At 41.7% G+C, this 24425-nt stretch overlaps 1 protein-coding gene across 3 annotated transcripts in view; it reads right to left on the minus strand.

Annotated features, from left to right (window-relative positions):
* Positions 1-8276: 8276 nt before the first annotated feature.
* Positions 8277-24425, minus strand: part of CACNG7 (calcium voltage-gated channel auxiliary subunit gamma 7) — a 70890-nt gene continuing 54741 nt past the window's right edge. For all 3 annotated transcript variants that reach the window (XM_060692798.2, XM_034419445.3, XM_034419444.3), the window contains one exon: positions 8277-22433. In XM_060692798.2, the coding sequence (XP_060548781.1) occupies positions 22176-22433 (258 nt within the window). In that variant the 3' untranslated portion in view covers positions 8277-22175. The remainder of the gene's footprint in view (positions 22434-24425) is intronic.

A 24425-nucleotide genomic window follows, 5' to 3' on the forward strand; every position in this document is an offset into this window, starting at 1 on the left:
CGTGAGCCCCCACCCTCTCCCCGCTTTTGGCACTCGATGGCAAAAAGGTTAGCCATCACTGTGATAGAGTAACCAAGCAGGGATATGTACTGGCATATTTAGACAACTACGAATAGAAGAGAATATTTGTAGTTCAGGGATATCATGGGATCCTTGATGCTCTCTGAGCTTGGTTGTTTTCTTGCAGTAGGTAACACCATGAGGGCTAGATACGTAGTGTTAGACACCAGTGCTAGACAGAGCTTCTAGCACTGACAATGTTATCCTGTTGGGTAATGAAACATCTGCCCAAAAACAACAACAACCAAGCTGTTAAAGCACCAAGGACCCCACAGTTAGAAAACTTTTTTTTTTTTGCTTTAATTTATATGCCGCCTTTCTCCGGAGACTCAGGGTGGCTTACAATGCGTTAAGCAATAGCCTTCATACTTTTGTATATTTATACAAAGTCAGCTTATTGCCCCCACAATCTGGGTCCTCATTTCACCTACCTTTGAAAGGATGGAAGGCTGAGTCAACCTTGAGCCTGGTGAGATTTGAACTTTCAGTAATTGCAAGCAGCAGATGTTAATAACAGTGCTTTAGTCCACTGTACTACAGGCTCTTAGCCCCCCTAACTATGGCCCCCTCATTTAAATATAGAAGCGATGCTCTTTCATCTTCATACCAATTTAACCTCCTCTGTCTCTGGTACAGGTAATCCTCAACTTACAATCACAATTGAGCTCAACATTTCTGTTCCTAAGTGAGACATTTATTAAGTGGAGTTTGCCCCATTTTACAACCTTTCTTGCCACAGTTGTTAAGTGAATCACTGCAGTTGTTAAGTTAGTAACACAATTGTTAAGTGAATCTGGCTTCCCCATTGACTTTGCTTGTTAGGAGATCTCAAAAGGTGACCACAGGATCATGGGATGCTGCAACCGTCATAAATATGAACCAGTTGCCAAGCGTTTGAATTTTGATCACATCATCACGGGGATGCCGGAAAGGTCGTAACTCTGAAAAATGGTCATAAGTCACTTTTTTCAGTGCTGTTGCAATTTGAATGGCCACTAAATGAACTGTTGTAAGTCGAGGACTACCTGTATTCCCTTTCTTGCAGCATGAGTGACCATTAAACTATTTAAATAGCAGATCAGTCTGGGAGGTAGGTATCTGGATTTTTCCCAGTGCAAAACATCCCCCTCTTTTTTTAACAATACCCAGATTTCTAAAAAGGTAAAGGTAAAGGTTCCCCTTGAACATATGTGCTAGTCGTTCCCGGCTCTAGGGGGCTCATCTCTGTTTCGAAGCCGAAGAGCCAGCGCTGTCCGAAGACGTCTCTGTGATCATGTGGCTGGCATGACTAAACACCAAAGGCGCACGGAACGCTGTTACCTTCCTACCAAAGGTGGTCCCTATTTTTCTACTTGCATTTTTTACGTGCTTTTGAACTGCTAGGTTGGCAGAAGCTGGGACAAGTAACGGGAGCTCACCCCATTATGTGGCATTAGGGATTCAAACCGCTCAACTGCCGACCTTTCGATCGACAAGCTCAGCATCTTAGCCACTGAGCCACCGCATCCCTCAAATTTCTACCCAGATTTCTACTGCATGCCAAAAATGTTCCAAGGGACTTCATAATTTACGGAAGCTATACCATGTTATTCTAATTTTATGGAAATAATATTCCATACTGTATGGTTCTTCCTTTATTTCATCAAGTCAAGTAGTGTAGGTCCACCTCATTTCAGAAAGTGTTGCGTAATCACAGGGGACACTGTGATCAAGGACCCACATTTTCTTGCAGGGTCTCCTTTAAAGATGTGGGTGGCTAGGAAGACAGATGGGGAAAAAAGGACTTCAAATTCAACAAGACACAGACTGATCAGTGTTTTGCAGGCTAGAAAACAATAGCGCTTGAATTATGCCCAGAAATGAAGACGCAAGCAGTACAGAGTGAATGGAGAATTTATTCCCTTCCACGTATTGCTGTATTACAATATCCAAACCAACCAGTATGTCCAAGAAATTTCCAAGATTTCCAAGATGCTGGAGATCTGGGAGACAGCAAATTCCCCATGTCTGCAATGTAGTTTCAGCACCCACATGGTCCTTCTCCTGCCCACATCAATTCAGCATTTCTTCAGTAGAAGAAACTCATTTTTTGCACTTCAGCCTACACAATCAAGATTGAACTTTTTTTTTTTTGAAAGCACATGAATGATAGAAGACTCTGAAATGGGATGATTCTGTGCAAGAACCAAAGGTAGGTTGTACATTAGATTCATCCTAGTTATGTCCTTTCTTTTGCATTATTTCAGTTCCTATGTTCCCTCTTGCATTCTTCTGGATTGCATCCTACAGGGAAGCAGATGGATCACACCCAAGTGACCTTCTCGACAACTCTCAGCTGAGAGGGGGGCCTCTCACCCCCATATTCCAGTTGACCATTTAATGCAGCACACAGAGCTACAAGAACCATTGCTTAGCGTATCTCTTTATACCAGCCATCAAGACACATTTGCAATGAGAAAGAAGTCAAGGCCTGGGTTATCATCAGTCACCACATGATGTTCAGCAAAGTTGGCTAGGTATGTTACTTTGCAGAAGAAGATTGTGTTCAGCGATGTGGGGAGTAATGCATTTTGCAGAATTTTGTATTGGATTTGTGGTCAGTTAAACAATGTGATGGTTAGGGTAATCCTCAACTGATGATGATAATTGGAACCAGAATTGCCATCTCAGTCATAAAACGCCATGTCAAATAACCACTCTGCTTAGCAAAGGCAGTTCTGGCAGTCTCTCATTGTTAAGCAAGTAGGTCATGAAGCAAGAACCTCAAGGGATCACGACTTCTAACTTCCTGCCAGCTTCCCCATTGACTTTACACATGGGAAGCTGCAGGGGTGGGTTCTACTTACCTTTACTACCGGTTCGCAACGGGGCCGCGTGTGCGCATGCGCAGAAGCTTCCTGATGACGTCAGGGTTGGGGTGCGGAGCCTCCCGTTAGTTTTACTACCGGTTCTATAGAACAGGTCTGAATCAGGAGCAACCCACCACTGGGAAGCTGACAGGGAACATTGAAAATTACAATCACTTGTAGCAACAGAGTTGCTACAATGGCTTCACTGCAACTACCACTCATTCAGGGCTGTTGTAAGTTTGAATGGTCACTGAACAAGGGTTGATAAACAAGGACCACCTATATTATTGTGTGAGATGTCATTGTTATGCACACTATTTCACTGTCCCTCTTTTGTGGCATACTAGGCCTATGGGATTATGTACTAGATTACTACATAATCCCATATCATTGCATCTCTCCCACTGAGGTGTACTACACAACCCAGTATCCTCTCCCAGTGAGGAAAACTCTAAGGGGCTGCCACAAAAAAAGAGAGGGTGTGTGTGTTTCAAACTATTCTTCAAAATACCTAAAGTCAGGACAAGAAATAATAGATGGAAACTTATCGAGGAGAGAACCTAGAAATAAGGAAGGGTTTCCTGGCAGTTAGAACAACTAATCAGTGGAACGACTTGCCTCCAGAAGTTGTGGCAGCTCTAAAACTGGAGGTTTTTAAGAAGAGATTGCACAACCATTTGTTGAAATGGTATAGTATTTCCTGCTTGAGAAGCAGGTTGGACTAGAAGACCTCTAAAGTCCCTTCCAATTCTGTTATCCTGTTCTGTTATTGTGTTATGCTCTAAGATTTCTCGGGGTAACACTGCAAATAACTTGAAGATGGCTGCATGCCTTTGGATATTTTCTTATGATTGTGTGTCGGGATGCTTCAGATGGCATTGCATGGTGTTGATTTTGCTTTGTGGACTCTTCCCACTTTCAGCTCTGTTCATGATGCTGATTGAAAGGCACCCTACAGGAGGCCAATGCAAACTGTTCTCGGCCTATGCAGGACTGCCTGGTCCATTGATGTCATTGGGCACCGAAGTGGAATAGGAGTAGGAGCGTATCACTTCATTGCAAGTTATGGGGATTCTGTCCACCCATTTTGCTGAAACTGTTGTGCACGGGGCATGGCTCAGGACTACGCCTTGTGTTGGTTCTTTTGGCATATGCAAATGCATGCAGGCTCCAGACACAGCCAGAAAGCCAGCCTAGGCTTCTGCTACCTCCCTTCCCCCGCTGCTCCCGTTGCCATGCCAACACAGAATGCTGTATCTCTGTTCAGCAGATGTCAACGCTGACAACTCCACCTCTCTCCACCCAGAAGTCTAAGCCGGAGGGATGGGGGTGGGCTGATTTGGAGGCTAGGGTGTGAACCCCCTTTTGCTGGGTTTCAGCAAAGGCATTTTTGTCGTTGTTGTTGTTTTTGAACGTCAGGACTCATCAGCCCAGGAACAGCACATACCCCACTAAACACAATGGCATCCAAGCAACAATACAGCAATAGCAACCTAAATTGTAGCATACGTCAATAGAGAACACATCAGTTTATTTGAACGGAGACCCGAACATATAATCTGCCACTTGCCATTCTCCTGAAATTTAACATGCATCTTGTAAGAAAGAACTCATGACCACTAGGTTCCCTGTTCCCCCCAAAATAAAGCATCCCCTGATAATAAGCCCAACCGGGATTTTGAGCGCATGGCAATAAGGCCAAGCGCTTATTTTAGGGTTCAAAAAATATAGGAGAGGGTCTTATTTTCAGGGAAACACGGTAATGGTGATAGAGGAGAATAATCCAGACCAGACCTGAACATTTTATGTGGCTCCTTCCCAAGCCATATCTGTCCCTGTTCCTGTAATTTCAATTAAAAATTAGAAATCAAATGTAAATAAGTGTGTGCCATGCACACAATATATGTAGTCCTCAATTGAGGACTACAATTGATCCCAAAATTTCTGTTGTTAAGTGAGACATTTCTTAAGTGAGTTTTACCCTATTTTACAACCTTTCCAGCCACAGTTGTCAAACCACTGCAGTTGTTAAGTCAGTAACACGGCTGTAAAGCAAATCTGGCTTTCCCATTGACTTTGCTTGTCAGAAGGTCGCTAAAGGGGACACCCCCCCCCCAGCCATTGTAAATATGAGCCTATTGCCAAGCTTCCAAATTTTGATCACATGACCAAGGGGATGCTGCAATGGTTGTAAGTGTGAAACACTGTCATAAACCACTTTTTTCAGTGCTGTTGTAACTTTGAACAGTCTGTAAATGAATGGTTGTAATTCGAGGACTATCCGTACAACTGTATTGCTCCTGAACTATTGCAATATCCTATGTGTGTTGTTTAGAAACTGATCAGTCCTCTTCTCCTAGCTCAGGGGTCGGCAACCTTAAACATTCAAAGAGCTACAAAGGTCCTAATCGGAAGCCCCCGTTCAATTCTGGAGCTGACCGGAAGTCCGGTTCCACAATCATAGTCTCTTCCTAGCAGAGGAAAAGGCACAGTGTCCCTTTTCCTCTGCTGACCGGAAGTCCAGTTCCTCCACCATAGAGTCTCCTCCTAGCATGGCATCCTTTTTCCTCTACCTGACCAAAAGCCCTATCAATTGTGGAGCTGGCCAGCAACAGGGAGCCGCAGCAGAGGGATGAAAGAGCCACATGCGGCTCCAGAGCTGCGGGTTGCTGACCCTTGTCCTAGTTTATTTTCTTCAGACGTTTCGTTCCCCCTAATTTTTGCTATTTGCCATTCTTGAATTATTTGCCCTCGACTTGTGATCACAATTGGGGGTCAGAATTTTAGTTTCTAAGGAATTTCTTAAGTTTCTAAGCAAGGAATGGTTAAGTGAATCATGTCCAATTTTACAACTTTTTTGTACAGCTGCTATATGAATCGTCTGATCATTAAGCAAATCTGGCTCCCCTTATTGGTTTTGCTTGTCGGAAGTTGGCTAGAAAAGTCACAAATGGTGGTCACATGACCTTGGGACATTGCAAACATTGTAACATTGCCAAGCACCCAAATTTTGATCATGTGACTATGTGGATTCTGCAGTTGGTCATGAGTGCAAAGACCAGTCATAAATCACTTTTTCCTGTGCCGTTGTAACTTGGGACAGTTGGTAAAGGAATGGTTGGAAGTCAATAACTATCTGTATAATCATAAACATTATTTTATTTTATTCATTTATTAAATTTAAATGCAAGGGACGCTGTGGCTCAGTAGCTAAGATGCTGAGCTTGTTGATCGAAAGGTCGGCAGTTCAGTGGTTTGAATCCCTAATGCCGCGTAACGGGGTGAGCTCCTGCTATTTTGCCAACCTAGCAGTTTGAAAGCACGTAAAAAATGCAAGTAGAAAAACAGGGGCCACTTTTGGTGGGAAGGTAACAGCGTTCTGTGTGCCTTTGGTGTTTAGTCATGCTGGCCACATGACCACGGAGACATCTTCGGACAGCGCTGGCTCTTTGGCTTTGAAACGGAGATGAGCACTGCCCCCTAGAGTCGGGAACGACTAGCACATATGTGTGAGGGGAACCTTTACCTTTTTAAACTTAAATGCCATCCATCTCGCTTAGAGCCGACTCTAGGCCACAATCATAAAAATAAGATAACAATAAATATTAATAGTAAAATTGATTTAAAACATTATGTGCTAGCTTGACATCAACCCACTGAAAATAAATCTCAGTTGAGTCATGGCAACTTGACTTATTTTTTGTGAGGAGGGAGGTTGAAAGATTTCACTGCTTATTCAAGTAGCTTCTTCAGCTACTGAGGAAGTTGGTTAGGGGGACCCCACAGGTTCACTACAGAAGCCACACTTAATGGCCCACCTAGGAGAAAGGATTTAGGAGCAAGGACTCTTAATGGCTCTCTGCCTACTAACCTAAAGAACGTATTCAGATTAGGTGAGAAATAAACCACCCTGTAGGACATATATGGGGTCTCCCTAGCCAACTTGCTTAGCCTGACGAAAGGACTTGAATAAGCAGATAAGTTCAGTTGTCATGACTCAACTTTTTTTTTTTTTAATTTGATTTATATGCTGCCCTTCTCAGGGCGGCTTACAGTGCGTTAAGCGATAGCCTTCATACTTTTGTATATTTATACAAAATCAGTTTATTGCCCCCACAGTCTGGGTCCTCATATTACCTACCTCAGAAAGGATGGAAGGTTGAGTCAACCTTGAGCCTGGCGAGATTCGATCTTACTTTAATTGCAGACAGCTGATGTTAAATTACAGTGCTCTGTCTGTTGAGCTATCCAGGCTCCTAGACAACCCTACATGGATGGCTGAGAATCAGTATTATTATTATTATTATTATTATTATTATTATTATTATTATTATTATTATTATTATTATTATTATTATTTCTATGCCACTCACTCTCCGAGGACTCTGGGCGGCTTACACCAAGACAGTATACTAAATAGCATATTGCCCCCCAACAATCTGGGTCCTCATTTTATCCACCTCAGAAGGATGGAAGGCTGAGTCAACCTTGAGCAAGTGAGATTTAATCTGCTGATCTGCTGAACTAGCAGTCAGCTGAAGTAGCTGCAGTACTGCACACACTAACCACTGCGCCACCTTGGCTTTATTGGCATAAATCCCACTAGATAAATATGCCCAGAATCACAGCTTTATGTTTATTCCTTCCATAGCAGAGGTGGGTTTCAGCAGGTTCTGACCAGTTCTGGAGAACCGGTAGTAAAAATTCTGACTGGCTCCGCCCCCATCTATTCTCTGCCTCCCAGGTCCCAGCTGATCGTGAGGAAATGGGGATTTTACAGTAACTTTCCCCTGGAGTGGGGTGGGAATGGAGATTTTACAGTATCCTTCCCCTGCCACACCCACCAAGCCACGCCCACGGAACTGGTAGTAAAAAATTTTGAAACCCATCACTGTTCAATAGGATCCATGAGAATTGTAACGTGGGAATATATGTAGAGATCTTTTACTGTATGTTACTCTGTTACTCTAACCATCATAAATACATGCCAGTTGCCAAGTGTCCAAATTTTTGTCACATGACCATGGGGATGCTACAATGGTTGTAAGTTTGAAAAACGGTCATAAGTCACCTTTTTCAGTGTCATTGTAACTTTGAGCAGTCACTAAATGAATATTTGTAAGTCGAGGACTACCTGTATTTATTTAATTTCTATGCTGCTCATCCCTCTAACATGGAGATGCTGAGCAGCTCATGCTCTTCTTTGGCTTCAATTTCAGCCCATTTTGTCTCATCCTGACGTCCATCTCCAGACATATGAAACAGCATCAGTCTGGGGAAGAGATGGAAATCCACATATTATGTACCTGTTGGATGAGGCAATTATTAAGAATGTCAAATGCCAGAGAAATCAGGAGATTCAAGCAGTTCAAATGAGTATAAAGATTTATTGCAAGCTTAAGCTCTCTACAAGAATCTGACCAACTGGCAGTTAAGGGAAATGAGCGGGAAATAAGGGAGGCATTCAAGGTGAACTGGACTTGGATCTCTTGTGAGTGCGCAGGGATTCGTGACTTATGACATGTTTGACCCTTCCCTCAGCCTGGTCATCTCCTACAGTGAATCACTGCAGTCGTATAGAATAGAATAGAATAGAATAGAATAGAATAGAATAGAATAGAATAGAATAGAATAGAATAGAATAGAATAGAATAGAATAGAATTCTTTATTGGCCAAGTGTGATTGGACACACAAGGAATTTGTCTTGGTGCAAATGCTCTCAGTGTACATACAAGAAAAGATACATTCATCAAGAATCATAAGGTACAACACTTAATGATAGTCATAGGGTACAAATAAGCAATCAGGAAACAATATCAATATAAATTGTAAGGATACAAGCAACAAAGTTACAGTCATACAGTCATAAGTGGAAGGAGATGGCTGGTGGGAACGATGAGAAGATTAATAGTAGTGCAGACTTAGTGAATAGTTCGACAGTGTTGAGGGAATTATTTGTCTAGCAGAGTGATGGCGTTGGGGAAAAAACTGTTCTTGTGTCTAGTTGTTCTGGTGTGCAGTGCTCTACAGCGTTGTTTTAAGGGTAGGAGTTGAAACAATTTATATCCAGGATGCGAGGGGTCTGTAAATATTTTCACAGCCCTCTTTTTGACTCGTGCAATATACAGGTCCTCAATGGAGGGCAGGTTGGTAGCCATTGTTTTTTTCAATTTAAGTAAGTCATACAATTGTTAAGTGAATCCAGCTTCCCCCTCTGCTTGTTGGAAACCAGCTGGGAAGGTCAGAATTTAGCGACCTTGAGTGGTCGCTAAACAAATGGTTGTAACTGAAGGACTACCTGTAGAATGAGATCATTTTCCATCTACTTGCATTTCTGCGTGGGATCTTTGAGTTGCTTCTATATCAACTTGTCTTTTCTTCTTCTTATTTAGCACGACTGCCTCCCTGCTTGTTCTTAACATGAATTTCCTCTTGAGATGCTGAAGCACAGCAGACTGGGTTCCCATTAGTGGCTGAGGCTGTTGCAGGAATTGGATATGTCGAGTTTAGTGAAAAGAAGGACATGATAGCAGTGTTCCAATGTCTCAGGGGTTGCCACAAAGAAGAGGGAGTCAACTTATTTTCTAAAGCACCAGAAGGCAAAACAAGAAACAATGGATGGAAACTCACCAAGGAAATAAGCAACCCAGAACTAAGGAGAAATTTCTTGACAGTGAGAACCATCAACTAGTGGAGCCATTTGCCTTCAGGGGTTGTGGTGCTCCATCACTGGAGCCTTTTAAGAAGAGACTGGTCAACCTTTTGTCTGAAATAGTATAGGATTTCCTGCTTGAGTCGGGGGTTGGACTAGAAGATCTCCAAGGTCCCTTTCAATGAGGATGATGATAACTCTTCAAACTTGGCAACTTTAAAATGGGTGGACTTTCACTTTAAGAAAGGTCGACTTCAATTTCCTCATTTTGGCTGGGAAATTCTGGGAGCTAAAAAGTGTGAAGTTTGAGAAACATTGTCTCACACCATCTTGCTCCCCAGCTCCTGAGTTCAGTTCTGTCTTGTCCCACTTTCAATAGGTGTCTCTTTCAGAAAACATCATTCCGAGATATTTTATTTCAAATTCAAAACTAGAGAAAATGGTTGCCTGCAGGTGACCATTCCTTTGCCACTCACACCATCAAGAACTTGATATTTTGGTGACCTCCCCAGCCAAATGCACACAGAATTAAATCTCGAATGGATCGCGATGCAGCATTTGGATGCCTCTTTTCAGTTCTCTGATGGGTCAGTCAGGGAGACCGAGCATTGATTAACTTGTGAACTTGGTGGCAGCTAAGGAGTAGAAAGTATAGATGTGCCTTGTAGCTGGTTTCTTGCTTAATGGAGGTTGCATTTCCCTTACTAATAAGATCAGTTAGATTCTGATGATTGAGTGGGGTAATCATAACAGCTACTCCTTTGTGTCTGTCTGGTTATGTGCAATAGCTGCACATCTGCAAAATGTTTTATCTCTAAAGATAAAATATTTGAGGGAACTCTGGATTCTTTCATTTTTCCTCCAGACCTTGTACATCCTGTTGCTGTGTAATTTTCTGAAGTAGCTTTGCAGAATATTTATGGAGATTCTCAGCCACCCAGGTCATGGTTGTCCCAAAGATGCTTTTTCAAAAGGCAACTGGATTTTGTTTTTCCTTGAAGATGTTTCATTTCCCTGGATGAGAAGTGAAATGTCTTCAAGGAAAAAACAAACTCGTTGCCTTTTGAAAAAGCAACTTTGGGATAGCTTTGCAGAAATAAAGTTGTTTTCAATTGTGTCGTTATTACTTTTATAAATAACTCAAGGCAGCAAACATACACAATACCCCTTCCTATCAGAATAACTGATACCAAGATTAAGAAAGACAGTTTTGTTGGTCCACAGATCAGATACATCATCAGTGACAAGTGGTTCAAAGTTCTGTTAGTGGGGCCAGAGAAAATCACCTGGAAAGCATTCAAGGATGTTATTGGGAATTTTCTTGGCAACTGGAGAGCACTGAACAACATCCAGATGGTTAGCAAACTTCCTACAGCAGGGGTGTCAAACTTCGATGACATGCTGTCGTCACGTGACCTATCACAACTTTTCCCCCTTTGCTAAACCAGGGATGGGGGGGCAGTGTGTGATGTATCTGGCCTGCAGGCCGCAAATTTGACACCCCTGTCCTACAGTATTCAAGACCATGAAGTGCAACATGTACCAAAGATTTTCTGCATTCATACTTGGTTTTTTTCCCCCCCTGAAAATCTGGATGCAGTCAGTGACAAACATAGTGTATGTTTTCACCAGGACATTGCTACAATGGAAAAAATACATCAGAGCAACTAGGATCAAATCTTGCTGATTACTGTATTGCTAGACATTGCAGTGAGATGCATTGGACACTTAGTACAAATGAAAATCAGGAACAAAATACTTGATCCTGTTGAACTCATGCAGCATGTCAGAAACATTATGCAATGAAATACATTATAGTCATTAAAAGTTAAGTTCATATTTCTCAAGATTCCTACTCATTCTGAAATTGTTTGTGATCAGTTTGAAGAGGTCCATTATGATCACCAAAAGTCTTTCAGGAAGCAAAACCTCTGAAAAAATTTCTTGTCCAATGTATTTGCAGCTTTTGACAAGGGTGTAAGGGGTTTATATTTGTTGCTGTTTCAAATCAACTTCTATGAGGCCTCAGTCACCAGTCTTAGGCCATTTGGGCTGTTTTCATATTGAAATTAAAAACAGCAGCAAGAAAAATAAAAACCAAAATTCTAATACATACTTGCATTGGAGAAGGATAACCAGCTCAAACACATTGGTCAGAATAAATTATCTGGGAATGCATCCTATCCTAGGACTGAAATATCTTTTTACAGTTTTATGAAAAACCATAGAGCAGGGGTGTCCAACCTTGGCAACTTTAAGATCTGTGGACTTCAACTCCCAGAATTCCCCAGCCAGCCATCGTGACTGAGGAATTCTAAGAATTCTAAGATTTGAAGCAGTGGTGAAATCCTATTTTTTTTTACTACCGGTTCTGTGGGCGTGGCTTGGTGGGCGTGGTGTGGCTTGGTGGGTATGGCAGGGATACTGAGAAATCTCCATTCCCACCTTACTCCAGGGGAAGGATACTGTGAAATCTCCATTCCCTTCCCACTCCTGAGGGAAGGATATTGCAAAATCTCCATTCCCACCCCACTCTGGGGCCAGCCAGAGGTGGCATTTGCCGGTTCTCTGAACTACTCAAAATTTCCGCTACTGGTTCTCCAGAACCTGTCAGAACCTGCTGGATTTCACCTCTGATTTGAAGTCCATAAGTCTTAAAGTTGCCAAGGTTGGACAACTCTGCCATGGAGCTATTCTTTCTAGATCTTCCTGGTTAACTGGAATGACCAGTTATTATCTGCAGTAATCTTTGACGAAATGTCCCTTACAACCTCTGTGCATCACACTTTCCAATTCATCTCATTTCCTCCTATTCCCCCCCACCTCTGGTTAGGAAATTTAAACCTTCCTTTTCTTTCCTATTTAATTAATGTCTTTGTCTACATTAAGAGAGAGAGAGAGAGAGAGAGAGAGAGAGAGAGAGAGAGAGAGAGAGAGAGAGAGAGAGAGAGAGGAGAAAGATGGCTGGCCTCTTTTCCGGTATTGTTTTTATTTTAGCACAACTTCCTCTTCCTCCCCACCCATTTAAAAACTTTTCTTTCTACTTCTTCCCCTAATGCAGAATCTTAGGTTTGGTTTTGTACCACAACTCCATCCCACTTTCTAAAAATCTCCCAACTGCACTTTCCTTTCCCTGCTGTTCTTCCTTCTTTCTCTTTTTTCTATTCCCCACCCCCTTTCTATTTTTTTGCTGCAACGGTTGTTCTCGAACCTTACCTATCCCATCGTCTTTTTCTCTGGAAATCTGTCCCTTTCTTTTTCCAGCCCAAATTTCACATTTGCTGCATCCAATTGCAGGCATCATCTCCGATTGTAGTATTTCTGGCTTACTTTAGACCTCTCCCTTCTTCCCCCATCAAAGGAAGACTTCAGTCTCCTCACCCACCTCAAAAAACCTTCCCTGTTCGACGTGCCACATTAATTGCATCCTTCCTTATTCCAGTCCCTCTCCATCCCCACCCAGTTCTTCTATGCGGCACAGTTTCTGCCAGTTCCTCTGTTGCCACGTGTGCATCCAAGGTACCACATTCCCAGCTCATTGCCATGGTGACCATTAACCCCTTCTATATTTGCCAGGAGGCTGAGCGGCTCTTGATGCTTCCTTATGTTGAGTGAGAAAGTTGACAGACCTCCAGCCTCTCTGATTTCTGCTCCCCTGAGCTCTGTGGAGAAATGGTCCCCTGGACAAGAGCCCAAAAGTCCCCATCCCACAACCCAGACAACTGACCCTGCCAGGCCCCATTCTCCCTTTTGTGATAACAGTAACCCTTTCTCATTCCAATTTTGGGAACAAATTTCCTTCCTTTTCCTGATTTCTGTAAATTTTCTCCCCCAGAGAATCAAAATTCTGCTGGCTCTGCCCTGGAATAAGTGAACCAATGAAAGAAGGTACCTCTTATTTTTTTATTATTATTTATAGCCCATCTTTCTTTCTTTCTTTCTTTCTTTCTTTCTTTCTTTTCTTTCTTTCTTTCTTTCTTTCTTTCTTTCCTTTCTTTTTCTTTCTTTCTCTTTTCTTTCCTTTCTCATTCATTCATTCAATTTATTTATTTATAATAAATATAACTCCTTCCTTCCCCACAACAGCCCTGTGGGTTAGGTTGAGAGAGCGAGTGGCCCAAAGGCACCCAGCCAACTTTCATGCCTGAAGTAGGACTGGAACTCCCAGCTTCCTGGATTCTAGACCTGTATCTTAATCACTAGATCAAACTGACTCTCTATGACCCATTCTTTTAACTCCCTGGGGCTAAAAGAAAGAAATTCCTAACCATCGGATAGATTTTCCTAGCCTCATATACTCTGGAATTCGTTAGGATCCCACCAGGGAGGGAATTCCATAGCCATGACAATGCCAACTTGTTTTGTTTGAAATAAAGTTTATTGAAGTTGTATTTACAGTATAATACAGAGTAAATAATATTTTGTTGTCCCAATCCCTCCTCATTGCAAGGAGGGAGATGGGGTTGGGACACTGTATTAATAATAATAATAGTAATTAATAACAATTTCCTTGTAATTATTTAAAAAACCCAGGTTCTTTTGTTCATTAAACCCCTCCCCTTAGAATCCCCTTGCCCCCTACCCCATTCAACCCAAAAATCTAGGATGCAGACTAAGAAAATAACATCAGTGTCTCTCGAAAACCAGCACTGTGGCTCTGCCTCATTTGTTGCAGATCCCATTTTTCTCACAACAGCAGCTCCCTACTTGCTTTATATTTGAAGTTTCATTCCTTTTAACTTTACTATTAATAGAGAATAAAATGCTGGGCTGGTACCAAGATGTGTGTGTCTGTGTGTGTTGCACAAAGCAGAACATTTCTGTTTCTTCCATAATGTGATCAAACTGCTATGAATAGCAATATTTTACTTTAGGGAAGTATATGGCTTGATCATATACGTTTTTTCCCCAAGCCATCCTTCTAACCTCGGTGCTGACAACATCCCCAATTCCTCCTCTTTTTCATCTGTGTAAATGTACAAGATGGCTTTTAGCCCTTGAAAGTCTTTTTTATTATGTAAAATATTTAGCTCCATGCATGTGGAACCCAAGTCTTGACAAATGTGGTATTTCTCTCCGTGAGCCAGAGGCACCATCTTTATTCCTCTTGCAGAATTTCTGTGCCTTAGCAGTTCGAGATTGGGTGGAAGCTGAACAGGTGCATCTTTCCCAGACATGAGACGCAGGATTGGTGAAAGACTCAATTATTTGATTTTCATTCATCTATAAAGGCACATGAGCCCTGCTCTTTCCGAGCACAATAAAAATAAAAGCTTTCCTCTTGCTGCTTTCAGCTCTTTTCTGCAGTAAACCATGAATGCAGAGTTAGCAAATGGAGGTTCTGAAAAGACACACTCGCTCCTTTCAAAGTTACATTCAGGAGGAATTCTCACCAGATGTTTTCCCCCAACGCTGTAGAGTTACCCTTCTTAAAGTTATGGGAAGCGTCTCAGAAATCAGGCTGTCATATTTATTTGAACTTTTCCCTTTCCTCTGTATGTTCTAGGTCTCCTTCCTCAAAAAGCTCATGGATAGGAACATGGATGAAGAGGAGTAATTGTCCTTTCTTGATTTGTATATACTCAGACTGTGCTGCCACGGTACATAGAAACGTTCTAATTTCTGGATTCACATAACAGGCTGTAATTTAAACTAGCCACAAAAGTGGGATCAAAGTCATACATTGCCTTATCTAGATTGCAAAACCCTAGATGACCTCTAGATGCAGCAGCAGAGATATAAAATACTACCTCTTGGGTGCCATCTAGTGTTCAACTGGGGTAACAGTAGGTTAACAATACACTCAGCTGAAATCTGGGTGGCTAGTTTTGTGCCTGCCTCCTGTAAACCCAGCCTTAAGCGCCCCTTGGTGGCTGCTAGGGCATTGAGCCCATGTGAAGCAATGATCCAAGCCCACACATCACTAATAGGCAACATCTCTCCATCCCTCATTCAGAGATGAATCAGCAAACTGTCCAAATACAACAGAGGCAGGTGTCCAGTTTATGCCGTCTGAACCCTGAATAATCCAAAGGTTTATTCCTGAGTCAGAATGCACAATATAAAGGACTTGAACACTTACATTGCACAGTCACTTTGTTTAATGACCCCGGTTTCCTTCCTACTGTTTCTTGTGATTTCCCTTATTCTTCCATGCTTTATATCCTGAACTGCAAAAAGCCTTCGCTTACGATGCATCCCTCCTTTAAGCTGTTTCAGCAATTCCTGAATTCTGTGCACATCATGGTAGCAAAATGAACAGAAGCTCCTGAAAACGTACGCCATTTAATTCAACACATTAATTGGAAATGGTGCTACGGGGGGCTCCTGGTTTAGGGGTGGTTTAGGGGGTGGAATGCAGCAGAAGCGTGGAAAAGTAAACACTGCCCTAATTGAATGTGCTTGGACCCATCTCTCGAAGAGATTCATGGCAGCCAAGATTGCAATGTTGATTTTTCGATTTCGTTGCTGTATCTCGGAGCCAGGAATCAGCTGGAAGCTTGCCTCTTGCACATCAGCCACAGGATAAAAAGGATGACCTTCCCACAAACGACCAGTTACAAAAACGTGGGAAGAAAGCAGTGGCCACTCTTTTATTTTTCACACCGTCTTTGCACTTGCTTGCGGGTGTGAATTTTCATTCACAGCCTGTATACCTTAATCTTCCATGTGTCAGCAAACGTATACAAAGCTGCAAGATTTTACACACCTGATTACTACAGCAAACAGACACCCACTATAGTGGGATTTATTTCTGTGTGAACAATCAGAATATGATACTTTTTTCTTCCTTATTAAAAACATAATCATTCTGTCTGTCATTCAGCCATTTATGGCTGTTACATATATTTTGAAATTGGTCTGGCGGTATAAACATTGCTCTTTTTTTTTTAACTTTAATATTCTGAGTCTTTAATCATTTTTAAGGAGATATGAGGAATAAGCTTCCCCCCCCTCCTAAAAAATTCCTTATTATAAATGAGGCTGCAATCCTGAATAAATATGATGACATCAACAAATCTTTTCACGGGCATCTGTTAAAAACATATAAAATAAAGAATATTTTATTATTTATATATGCTTATTTATTTAGAAGAGTTTGTTTTCTGAAAATGCATGATTGAATATGCTGTCATAGGATCTCAGCAAGTTCACTGGGCTTTAGATATCTGTGATTCACTTAAGACCTACTTAAGAACAAGAAATTCTTTTTTAGCTTTCTGTAACTGAGTAATGTCTGAGTAAATATGCATAGGACTGAGTGGTAAAACCACTTTAATCCCATAGCAATGTTACTTGGCATTTGATTACTTGCTAACATGTCTGCTGGAAAGTTCTTACATCTAGAGATTCCCTATGGCAAGCGGTTCCCAACCTTTCAGGCTTGGAGGAACAGCGGTGGGGTGGGGAGGGGGAAGGTGTGGTTCCATCCCATGCAAGCAGCAGGCACCCACAAGCGCATGCAACTCCACCTGAGTGGTGGGTGCACATGTGCCACTTGTGCAAATGGAGCTTTGTGCACGAGCGTGACCACCACTCGTGCAAATAGAGCTACATGCACACACACCACTTGCCACGGTCCCAGTAGTGGGCTGCAGCCCAGACGTTGGGGACACCTGCCATACGGTTTCTATGAATTTCCCCCCCCCCCGTCATCAGGATTTTCCTAGTTGTCAAATCAGAGCTTCACTGAGGCCAGATGTTGTGTTCCAAAAGTAAAACTACTGGCCCTGGATAAAGAGAGTTTCCAGGAGATGGAAAACAATTTGGAAAATTTGAGATCCTGTCTTCCCTCTCATCTAATTGCTTACCAATCAAGAGATGATCTTGTGGACCTCTGGAGCATTATAGATTATTTCTTCTCCGTTGTGAAAGAACATTTTGCACTCATGGTGGTTGTATGGACTGGCTTAAGGACAGTGTCCAAGATAAATAGCAACAGGATGGGTCTACCTAGGAGAAGTGATCCTGACCGAAGCCGCACAAAATCTGGAGAACACACCAAAGAACAAAGCTAGGCCTTCAGACTTTGCCATGCAGAGTTTACAGTGGCTTGCTCCTCTTATCTATGCCGTGGTCCTTCGTCTGAAAAGGCAGCCTTTAAATAGGAAGCAGAAGTAAATATTACTATATATCTGCCTCAGTAATGTTTTCTTAGAGCTATGAGATCAAAAGGACTAGAAACTTAATTCAGGGCGAAGAGTAATTTGTATGATCCCGTTCATTCACAGCGCCTCCTAGAGGGCAGATGTTTCCATAATTCATACCACAGTCCCATTCCCCCACCCAACCCCACCCCAAGATTAGAATGTCATATTATAGTGTCACTATATACAGCCATGAAAATTCAGTGGTTGACTTTGGGTCGATTGCTGTCTCTCAGCCCAGCCTACTTCACAGGATTGTTGCGGGAAGCATGAGGGGAGATAGTTTGTTTTGTTTTTATATATAAAAAAAAAAAATGCAGGGAAGAGGAAGACTTATTTCAGCCAGGTACATCCTTTTGCAACAGAGCAAGTTTAGCAACTCCTCCTTTACTTTGAATAAGCTGGGATGAAGAAATAAATGGCAAATAAAACACCTGGAGAGATGCCCTTGAGCGAGGACAAGGAAAAAGCACGTGCACGAAATAGATTTTGTGCTGGATTGTGATCTCCAACGCAGTACCTGAAGGTGAATTGAGCTGCAGTTGATGCTGACACAGTAGCAGCAGCAGGAGACATGCTGGAGGAGGGGAAGGGAGTGGTGGTGGTGGGAGATTCAGAAGGATCTTTGTGTGCCAGATCTGAGTCAGCTTTCCCCCCCCTTCCTCTCCCTTTCAAAGCCATTCAGAGGGATCCGATGTTCTTTATCCTTCACAAATCCTTGTGATTCCTACTTCTACGGTGTCTGCGCGCAATGGCTCGTTCGTTTCCTCAACGGCCTTCTAATGCAGTTCATCGCTATCGCTTCAAACTGGTTAAAAGAAAGGAGGATGGTCTTTGCTTCTTCCAAGGAGGATGCGTTGCAAATATAGGGAAAATTCTGTATTTGGGGATGACCTCCGTTTCCATTAAAACATCTGATCCAGCGTTTCTCGACCCTCACAGGTTTAAAATATGTGGACTTCGACTCCCAGAATTCCCCAGCCAGCCGGGGAATTCTCGGTATTGATGTCCACACATCTTAAAGTTGCCAAGGTTGAAGAAACATTGACCTCCCTCTTGCAAAATAGGTATGGATGAGCCACTTAATCCAATAAGGCCATGTTCCTTTCTCACTCCTCATAAAGGAAATGTAGCCTTTCTCCCTCTTTGCTTGTACGATGGGCCAGAAAAATAGGCTGGTGGGGGGAAAAAAATCACTAAGAAAAAACGCAGTCCTCTTGTCTTACACAAGATGTAAGCATGGGGTAGAGATGGAAGGGCAGGTAGTCCTCGACTTACAACCATTTGTTTAGTGACCATTTGAAGTTACACTGGCACTGAAAAAAGTGACTTATAACCATTTTTCACACTTATGACCATTATACCATCCCATGGTCATGTGATCAGAGTTTGAATGCTTAGCAATTGGCATGTATTTATGATGGGGTCAATCATAAATACATCTCCACAGTGTGACTTTCTGACAAGCAAAGTCAATGGGGAAGCCAGATTCACTTAACAAACCGTGGTATTAACAACTGCATCTTAATAACTGTGGCAAGAAAGGTTGCAAAATGGGGAAGACTTAACAACTGTCTTTCTTTGCATCAGAAATTTTGGGCTCCATGTGGTTATAATTCGAGGACTACCTGTATTTCATTTCCATCAAAAGCATTTTATATTTCCACAGAAATAATCCCTTTAGACCTAGCAAGATTCCTCATGTCCTTTTCGTTTACTGTTTACTGCTTCACTTTTCCACCAAATGCACTCTATTTTTCTGTCCCTTCCTTTTTTATCCAGCAGTTATATTGGCATGCTTGCTTATCATGGCATTTTCTTCCAAATTTCATTGCGCTTTTCAATACTTGGTTCTTCTTGGCTCAACACACCATATACAGGAGCTAGAAAGGAGTAGCTGAATAATAAAGAGAAAGGAGGAACAAGGAAAGGTGTGGTTTTTTTTTTTAAAAAAAGATAGTGGATATATATTAAAACAATGGAATATTATAAATAATTAAATTAGATCAGGGAAAGGAAAACATGTTTAAAAAAAAAAACCACTGAGCATTTGGAATGCTTATAGATGTCTGCACCAGCAATAAAATCTGTAGGAAATTGAAAATTGAAGTTAATTAAAAGGAAGGAAGATGAAAATGCGGTTAAATAAAAATTAAGAGCGAAGGAGCAGATGCCCCAAATATATAAATAATTTTAAGAAGAAACTAAAACGGAGAAGGCAGTAAAGCAGTAAGTAAATTGAGCAAACCAAAAATGAATGTCTGAAATAAAAAGGAAGTTGAATACTAAATTCTTTCTTTATGAGTGCGGGTTTTTCTCTCTTTGTGATTCTTTTTTTTTTTCAATGTGATTTTCACCTCGCTGGCCATACGTGGCATCAAGTTGGAAGGAACCATGACTGAAGAAGGTCTTGCATTGTAAGGAACTTCAATATTTGGCCAACTACGGCCAGGTTGCTTAAGATGGAGGTGGCATTTGAGGCATTGATGGCTGGAAGACACTGTTAGTTCCTCACCCCTTTATAATGATGCATTAGTTGTTCTTATTGATGGGTTCCAAATGAAAATGTCTCTTCAAAAAGATCTCTTGAAGAACAACCTGTAGAGTCAATACTGAAGAAAATAAAAATGGAGAAACAGCCAGGAAGTTGAGTCAGCAAGAAGGCAAATGGTATGAAAAGTTTTGGAACAGTTTTAGATATTAGCTAGGTTACTTCCTTCAATGACAGAACAGAGATTGCAGAAAAAAAATATCCGTGATAGGATCCATCTATTAGCCTGCCGTGATGATGCCCTATTACTTCCGAGGTTTCAGGAACAGGCTTGGAAGCAATATCAAAAACTTTTCAAAATGGGTCGGTTGTGACTGTATAAAAAAGTGGCCTAGTCATTGGTTGACAGAATCTAGAACAGAGATGTCCAACCTTTGCAACTTTAATACCTACGGACTTCAACTCCCAGAATTCTGGGAGTTGAAGTCCACGGGTCTTAAAGTTGCCAAGTTGGACACCCCCATCTAGAAGATGAGAACGAGGGAGCAAGAATTGAAGTTAGGATACAGAAAATTATGTGGGTTGCTTCTAACTACAATTCATTTGTAACTAAAAAAAGTATTGGGGAAAAAAACTTAGAGGAATTGCTAAGTCAGTCTAGCAACTATCTCAGAACTTGGCTTCATTCCAGAATACAGTTAGTCCTCGCCTTGTAACCCTTCATTTAGCCACTGCTTGAAGTTACAACAAGCACTGGAAAAGGTGACTTATGGCCAGTCCTTACTCTTATAACTTTTGCAGCAACCCCATGGTCACATGATCAAAATCCGAGCACTTGGCAATTGGCATTTATTTATGACTGTTGCAGCATCCCAGGGTCACGTGATTGCCATTTGCGACTTTCCCAGCCAGCTTCCAACAAGCAAAGTTCACAGGGAAAGACAGAGTCACTTAAGGACTATGTGATTCACTAGAGTGATTCATTTAATAACTATGGCCAAAAAAAGCCATAAAATCGGGCTGAGTCACTTAACAAACACTTGTTTAGCAAGGAAATTCTGGTCTCAGTTGTGGTCGTAAGTCAAGGACTACCTGTAATGGAAAGAAAAATAGCAAGATACTTCATTGGACCAGGCCGTTCTTAGTCAAACCAATATGGTATCCCTATATATATATTACCTGTCATTTCTTACTAACACATGGAAAGATTTACTGTTTGCTGATGGATAAAGCTGGAGAAATGGGGTTTTCCTCCGCATGGAAGAAAATAAAATAAGATGCCATTTGATGTCAGGAAACTAAATACACCGCCAGTAAGAATAAAGCAATTATGTGCTGTTTGATAAGATGGGGGCACTGACTGAACCTCTCTGATCAGGAATTGATTAAAAAAAACCCAGCATTTGGTAATTCTTCCTCTCGAGATCTAAAAAGCAGAGATGGTTTCACAACCCCATTTTTGTCAAATCTTTGGGGAGAAGGTTGAGGGAAGCATGCTCGGTGAGCTGTTTCTTGATCGCGATTTCAACTCTCTGAGTGAAAGGAGAAAACATCTGAGGCAGCACTGCAGAAGTAGAAAACATGTTCCTTCGTGCCACTTCTCCCACTGGTCTGTGGAGGATCAGGAAGGTAGGAAAGGGTGAGGAAAATTTTTTCGTTGGATGGCGAAGCTTCCTGGAAGAGTCCAAAAATGAGAACAGTTTTCCAACATGAGCATCAGCAATTTCATAGGTGGCTTGGAAGACTCCCACTAGCTGGAGAAGAAGAAAGTGGAAGAAAGGGGGGAAAAAAAGAGAGAGAAAGAGAGAGAGAGAGAGAGAGATGGCATTTATAGCAAAGCAGATGGTAGAAGGTCTTCAAAGAAGGAAAGAGGTCCCCATTAGTAGGGCAGCCTCACAGGGAGCTGTGGGGGAATTGGACAATGTAGTCTACAAGCAAAGGCCAAGCTCCTTGTCCACCATGTTCTATGGCAGGTCTAGCAAGGTGATGTTGATATGTGCATGTGTTCGGGATACTTGATGGCTGGTGGGTAGTTCTGAGTCATCTGGATGGAAACATCGCTGGAGATGTCAGAGGGGCTGCGCCCACGGTGCCACACTTCAGGGTGTAAGAACTGGCCCGAGTAGTCAGAACAGTCGCTCAAGCGAGGACGGTAGAAGGCCGGGTGCGGACGATACATTTCCTCTTCGGCGTAACGTTTGGTGAAGAGGTAGACGGACATCACACCTGCACCCTGCAGAGCAGTGGCAGAAGGAAGGGTTGAGATTAGGACACAGAGGCAACAGTTAGCCATCGTGAAAGACACAATACAAGATAGGCGCCACCAATATTAGTAACTCTGAATAGGACCCCTTTCCAGGTGGGAGAGCTATTAGGTGGAATAAAATACAATGACAAATAGTTTTCACTGCACAGGTATTCCTCAATGTATGATCACAATTGAGTCCAAAAAATTATTTTGCTAATTGAGGCAGATGTGATAATTCCTCACATCCTTTTCTTTTACTACCTTTCTTGCCACGGTTGTTAAATGAATCTGGCTTCCTCATTCATTTTGGTTGCCAGAAGGTTGCAAAAGGGGATCACATGACCCAGGGATAGTGCAAACCTCATAAATACATGCCAGCTGCCAAGCATCCAAATTTTGATCACGTGATCATGGGGCTACTGCAATGGTTGTAAGGGTGAAATATGTTCATAAGTCACTTTTTTCAGTGCCACTGTAGCTTCGAACACCCACTAAATGAATTGTTTGTAAGTCAAGGAATACCTGTAGTTGTGAACCTTAGATTCTATGGGGATAACATGTTATATTTGTGTATAATTTTCTGTGTGTAGATAGTCCTTGACTTACAACCACAATTGGGCGAGAATTTTCATTGCTAAACAAGATGGCTGCCATACCTGATTTCATGACCTTTTTTGCCACCATTAAGTGAATCACTGTAGTTGTTAAGTGAATCACGTGGTTGTTAAGTAAATTTGGCTTCCCCCATTGGCTTTGCTTGGTGGGAGCTGGCTGGGAGGGCCACAAGTGGCGATCATGTGACCTTAGAATGCTGAAACCATCATAAATCCATGCTGGTTGCCAAGTACCTCAATTCTGATCCTGCGACTGTGGGGATGCTATTATGGTTGTAAGTGTGAGGACTGGTCATGTCACTTTTTTCAGTGCTGCTGTAACTTAAAACAGCCACTAAATGAATAGTTGTCTGCCTCTCCCAGGTCCTTGGGAAACCCTTGGTATGTGGATAAAAATGCAATTCTAATCTGAACATCTGACTGACAGTATGATCAAATAATAATAATAATAATAATAATAATAATAATAATAATAATAATAGGGTTAGGTCCTTAGTTAGGACTCTAGCTGCTGAGCTATTAACCAGCCTCAAAGACTGTGAATTTCACTAAAGATTAAATAATAATAATAATAATAATAATAATAATAATAATAATAATAATAATGTTAGGTCCTTGGTTAGGACTCGAGCTGCTGAGCTATTAACCAGCCTCAAAGGCTGTGAATCTCACTAAAGATTAAATAATAATAATAAGAAGAAGAAGAAGAAGAAGAATAAGAATAAGAATAATAGGCTTAGGTCCTTGGTTAGGACTCGAGCTGCTGAGCTATTAACCAGCCTCAAAGGCTGTGAATCTCACTAAAGATTAACTACTACTACTACTACTACTACTACTACTACTACTAATAATAATAATAATAATAATAATAATAATAATAATACTCAGAGAAGCACACTGAGACTTGCAAGATCCTGTTATTATAGTTCTAATAAAATTAGTTTTAGATCTACCTTGTGTTTGTTTCTTAATCTGGTCAACCTTGGACTCTCATTGGCAGCTCTAGGTTGTGTCTCCTCCTTCTCCCCCCTCCCCTTCCGATGTAGATCTCTCAAGTTAAAACAGTATGAAAAAAAGAACTACATGGGAAGACAACAAGCAGAAAGAGCCCCAGAGAGGAAAATGCCATGATTGTGCAAATCACTAGATCCTGTAGAGCAGAACCGATGGTGGTTAGTTCCTCTCTGAGTAGGATGTTGTGTGTGGGGGGGGGCGGGGGGGGACATTAAGAAAGTGATTAAAACAGACTGGTTGAAGGAAACTGGAAGAAGCAACAGAGACCAGTTCAGCATCCTTCATTATTGGACACTGTACAGAGAAGAAGCAGAAGTGCTGCCTCTTATGGTAAATATATATTTTAGAA

This window comes from Pantherophis guttatus, chromosome 4, assembly GCF_059756535.1.
Source record: "Pantherophis guttatus breed Tessera chromosome 4, ASM5975653v1, whole genome shotgun sequence".
NCBI classification, from domain to species: domain Eukaryota; kingdom Metazoa; phylum Chordata; class Lepidosauria; order Squamata; family Colubridae; genus Pantherophis; species Pantherophis guttatus.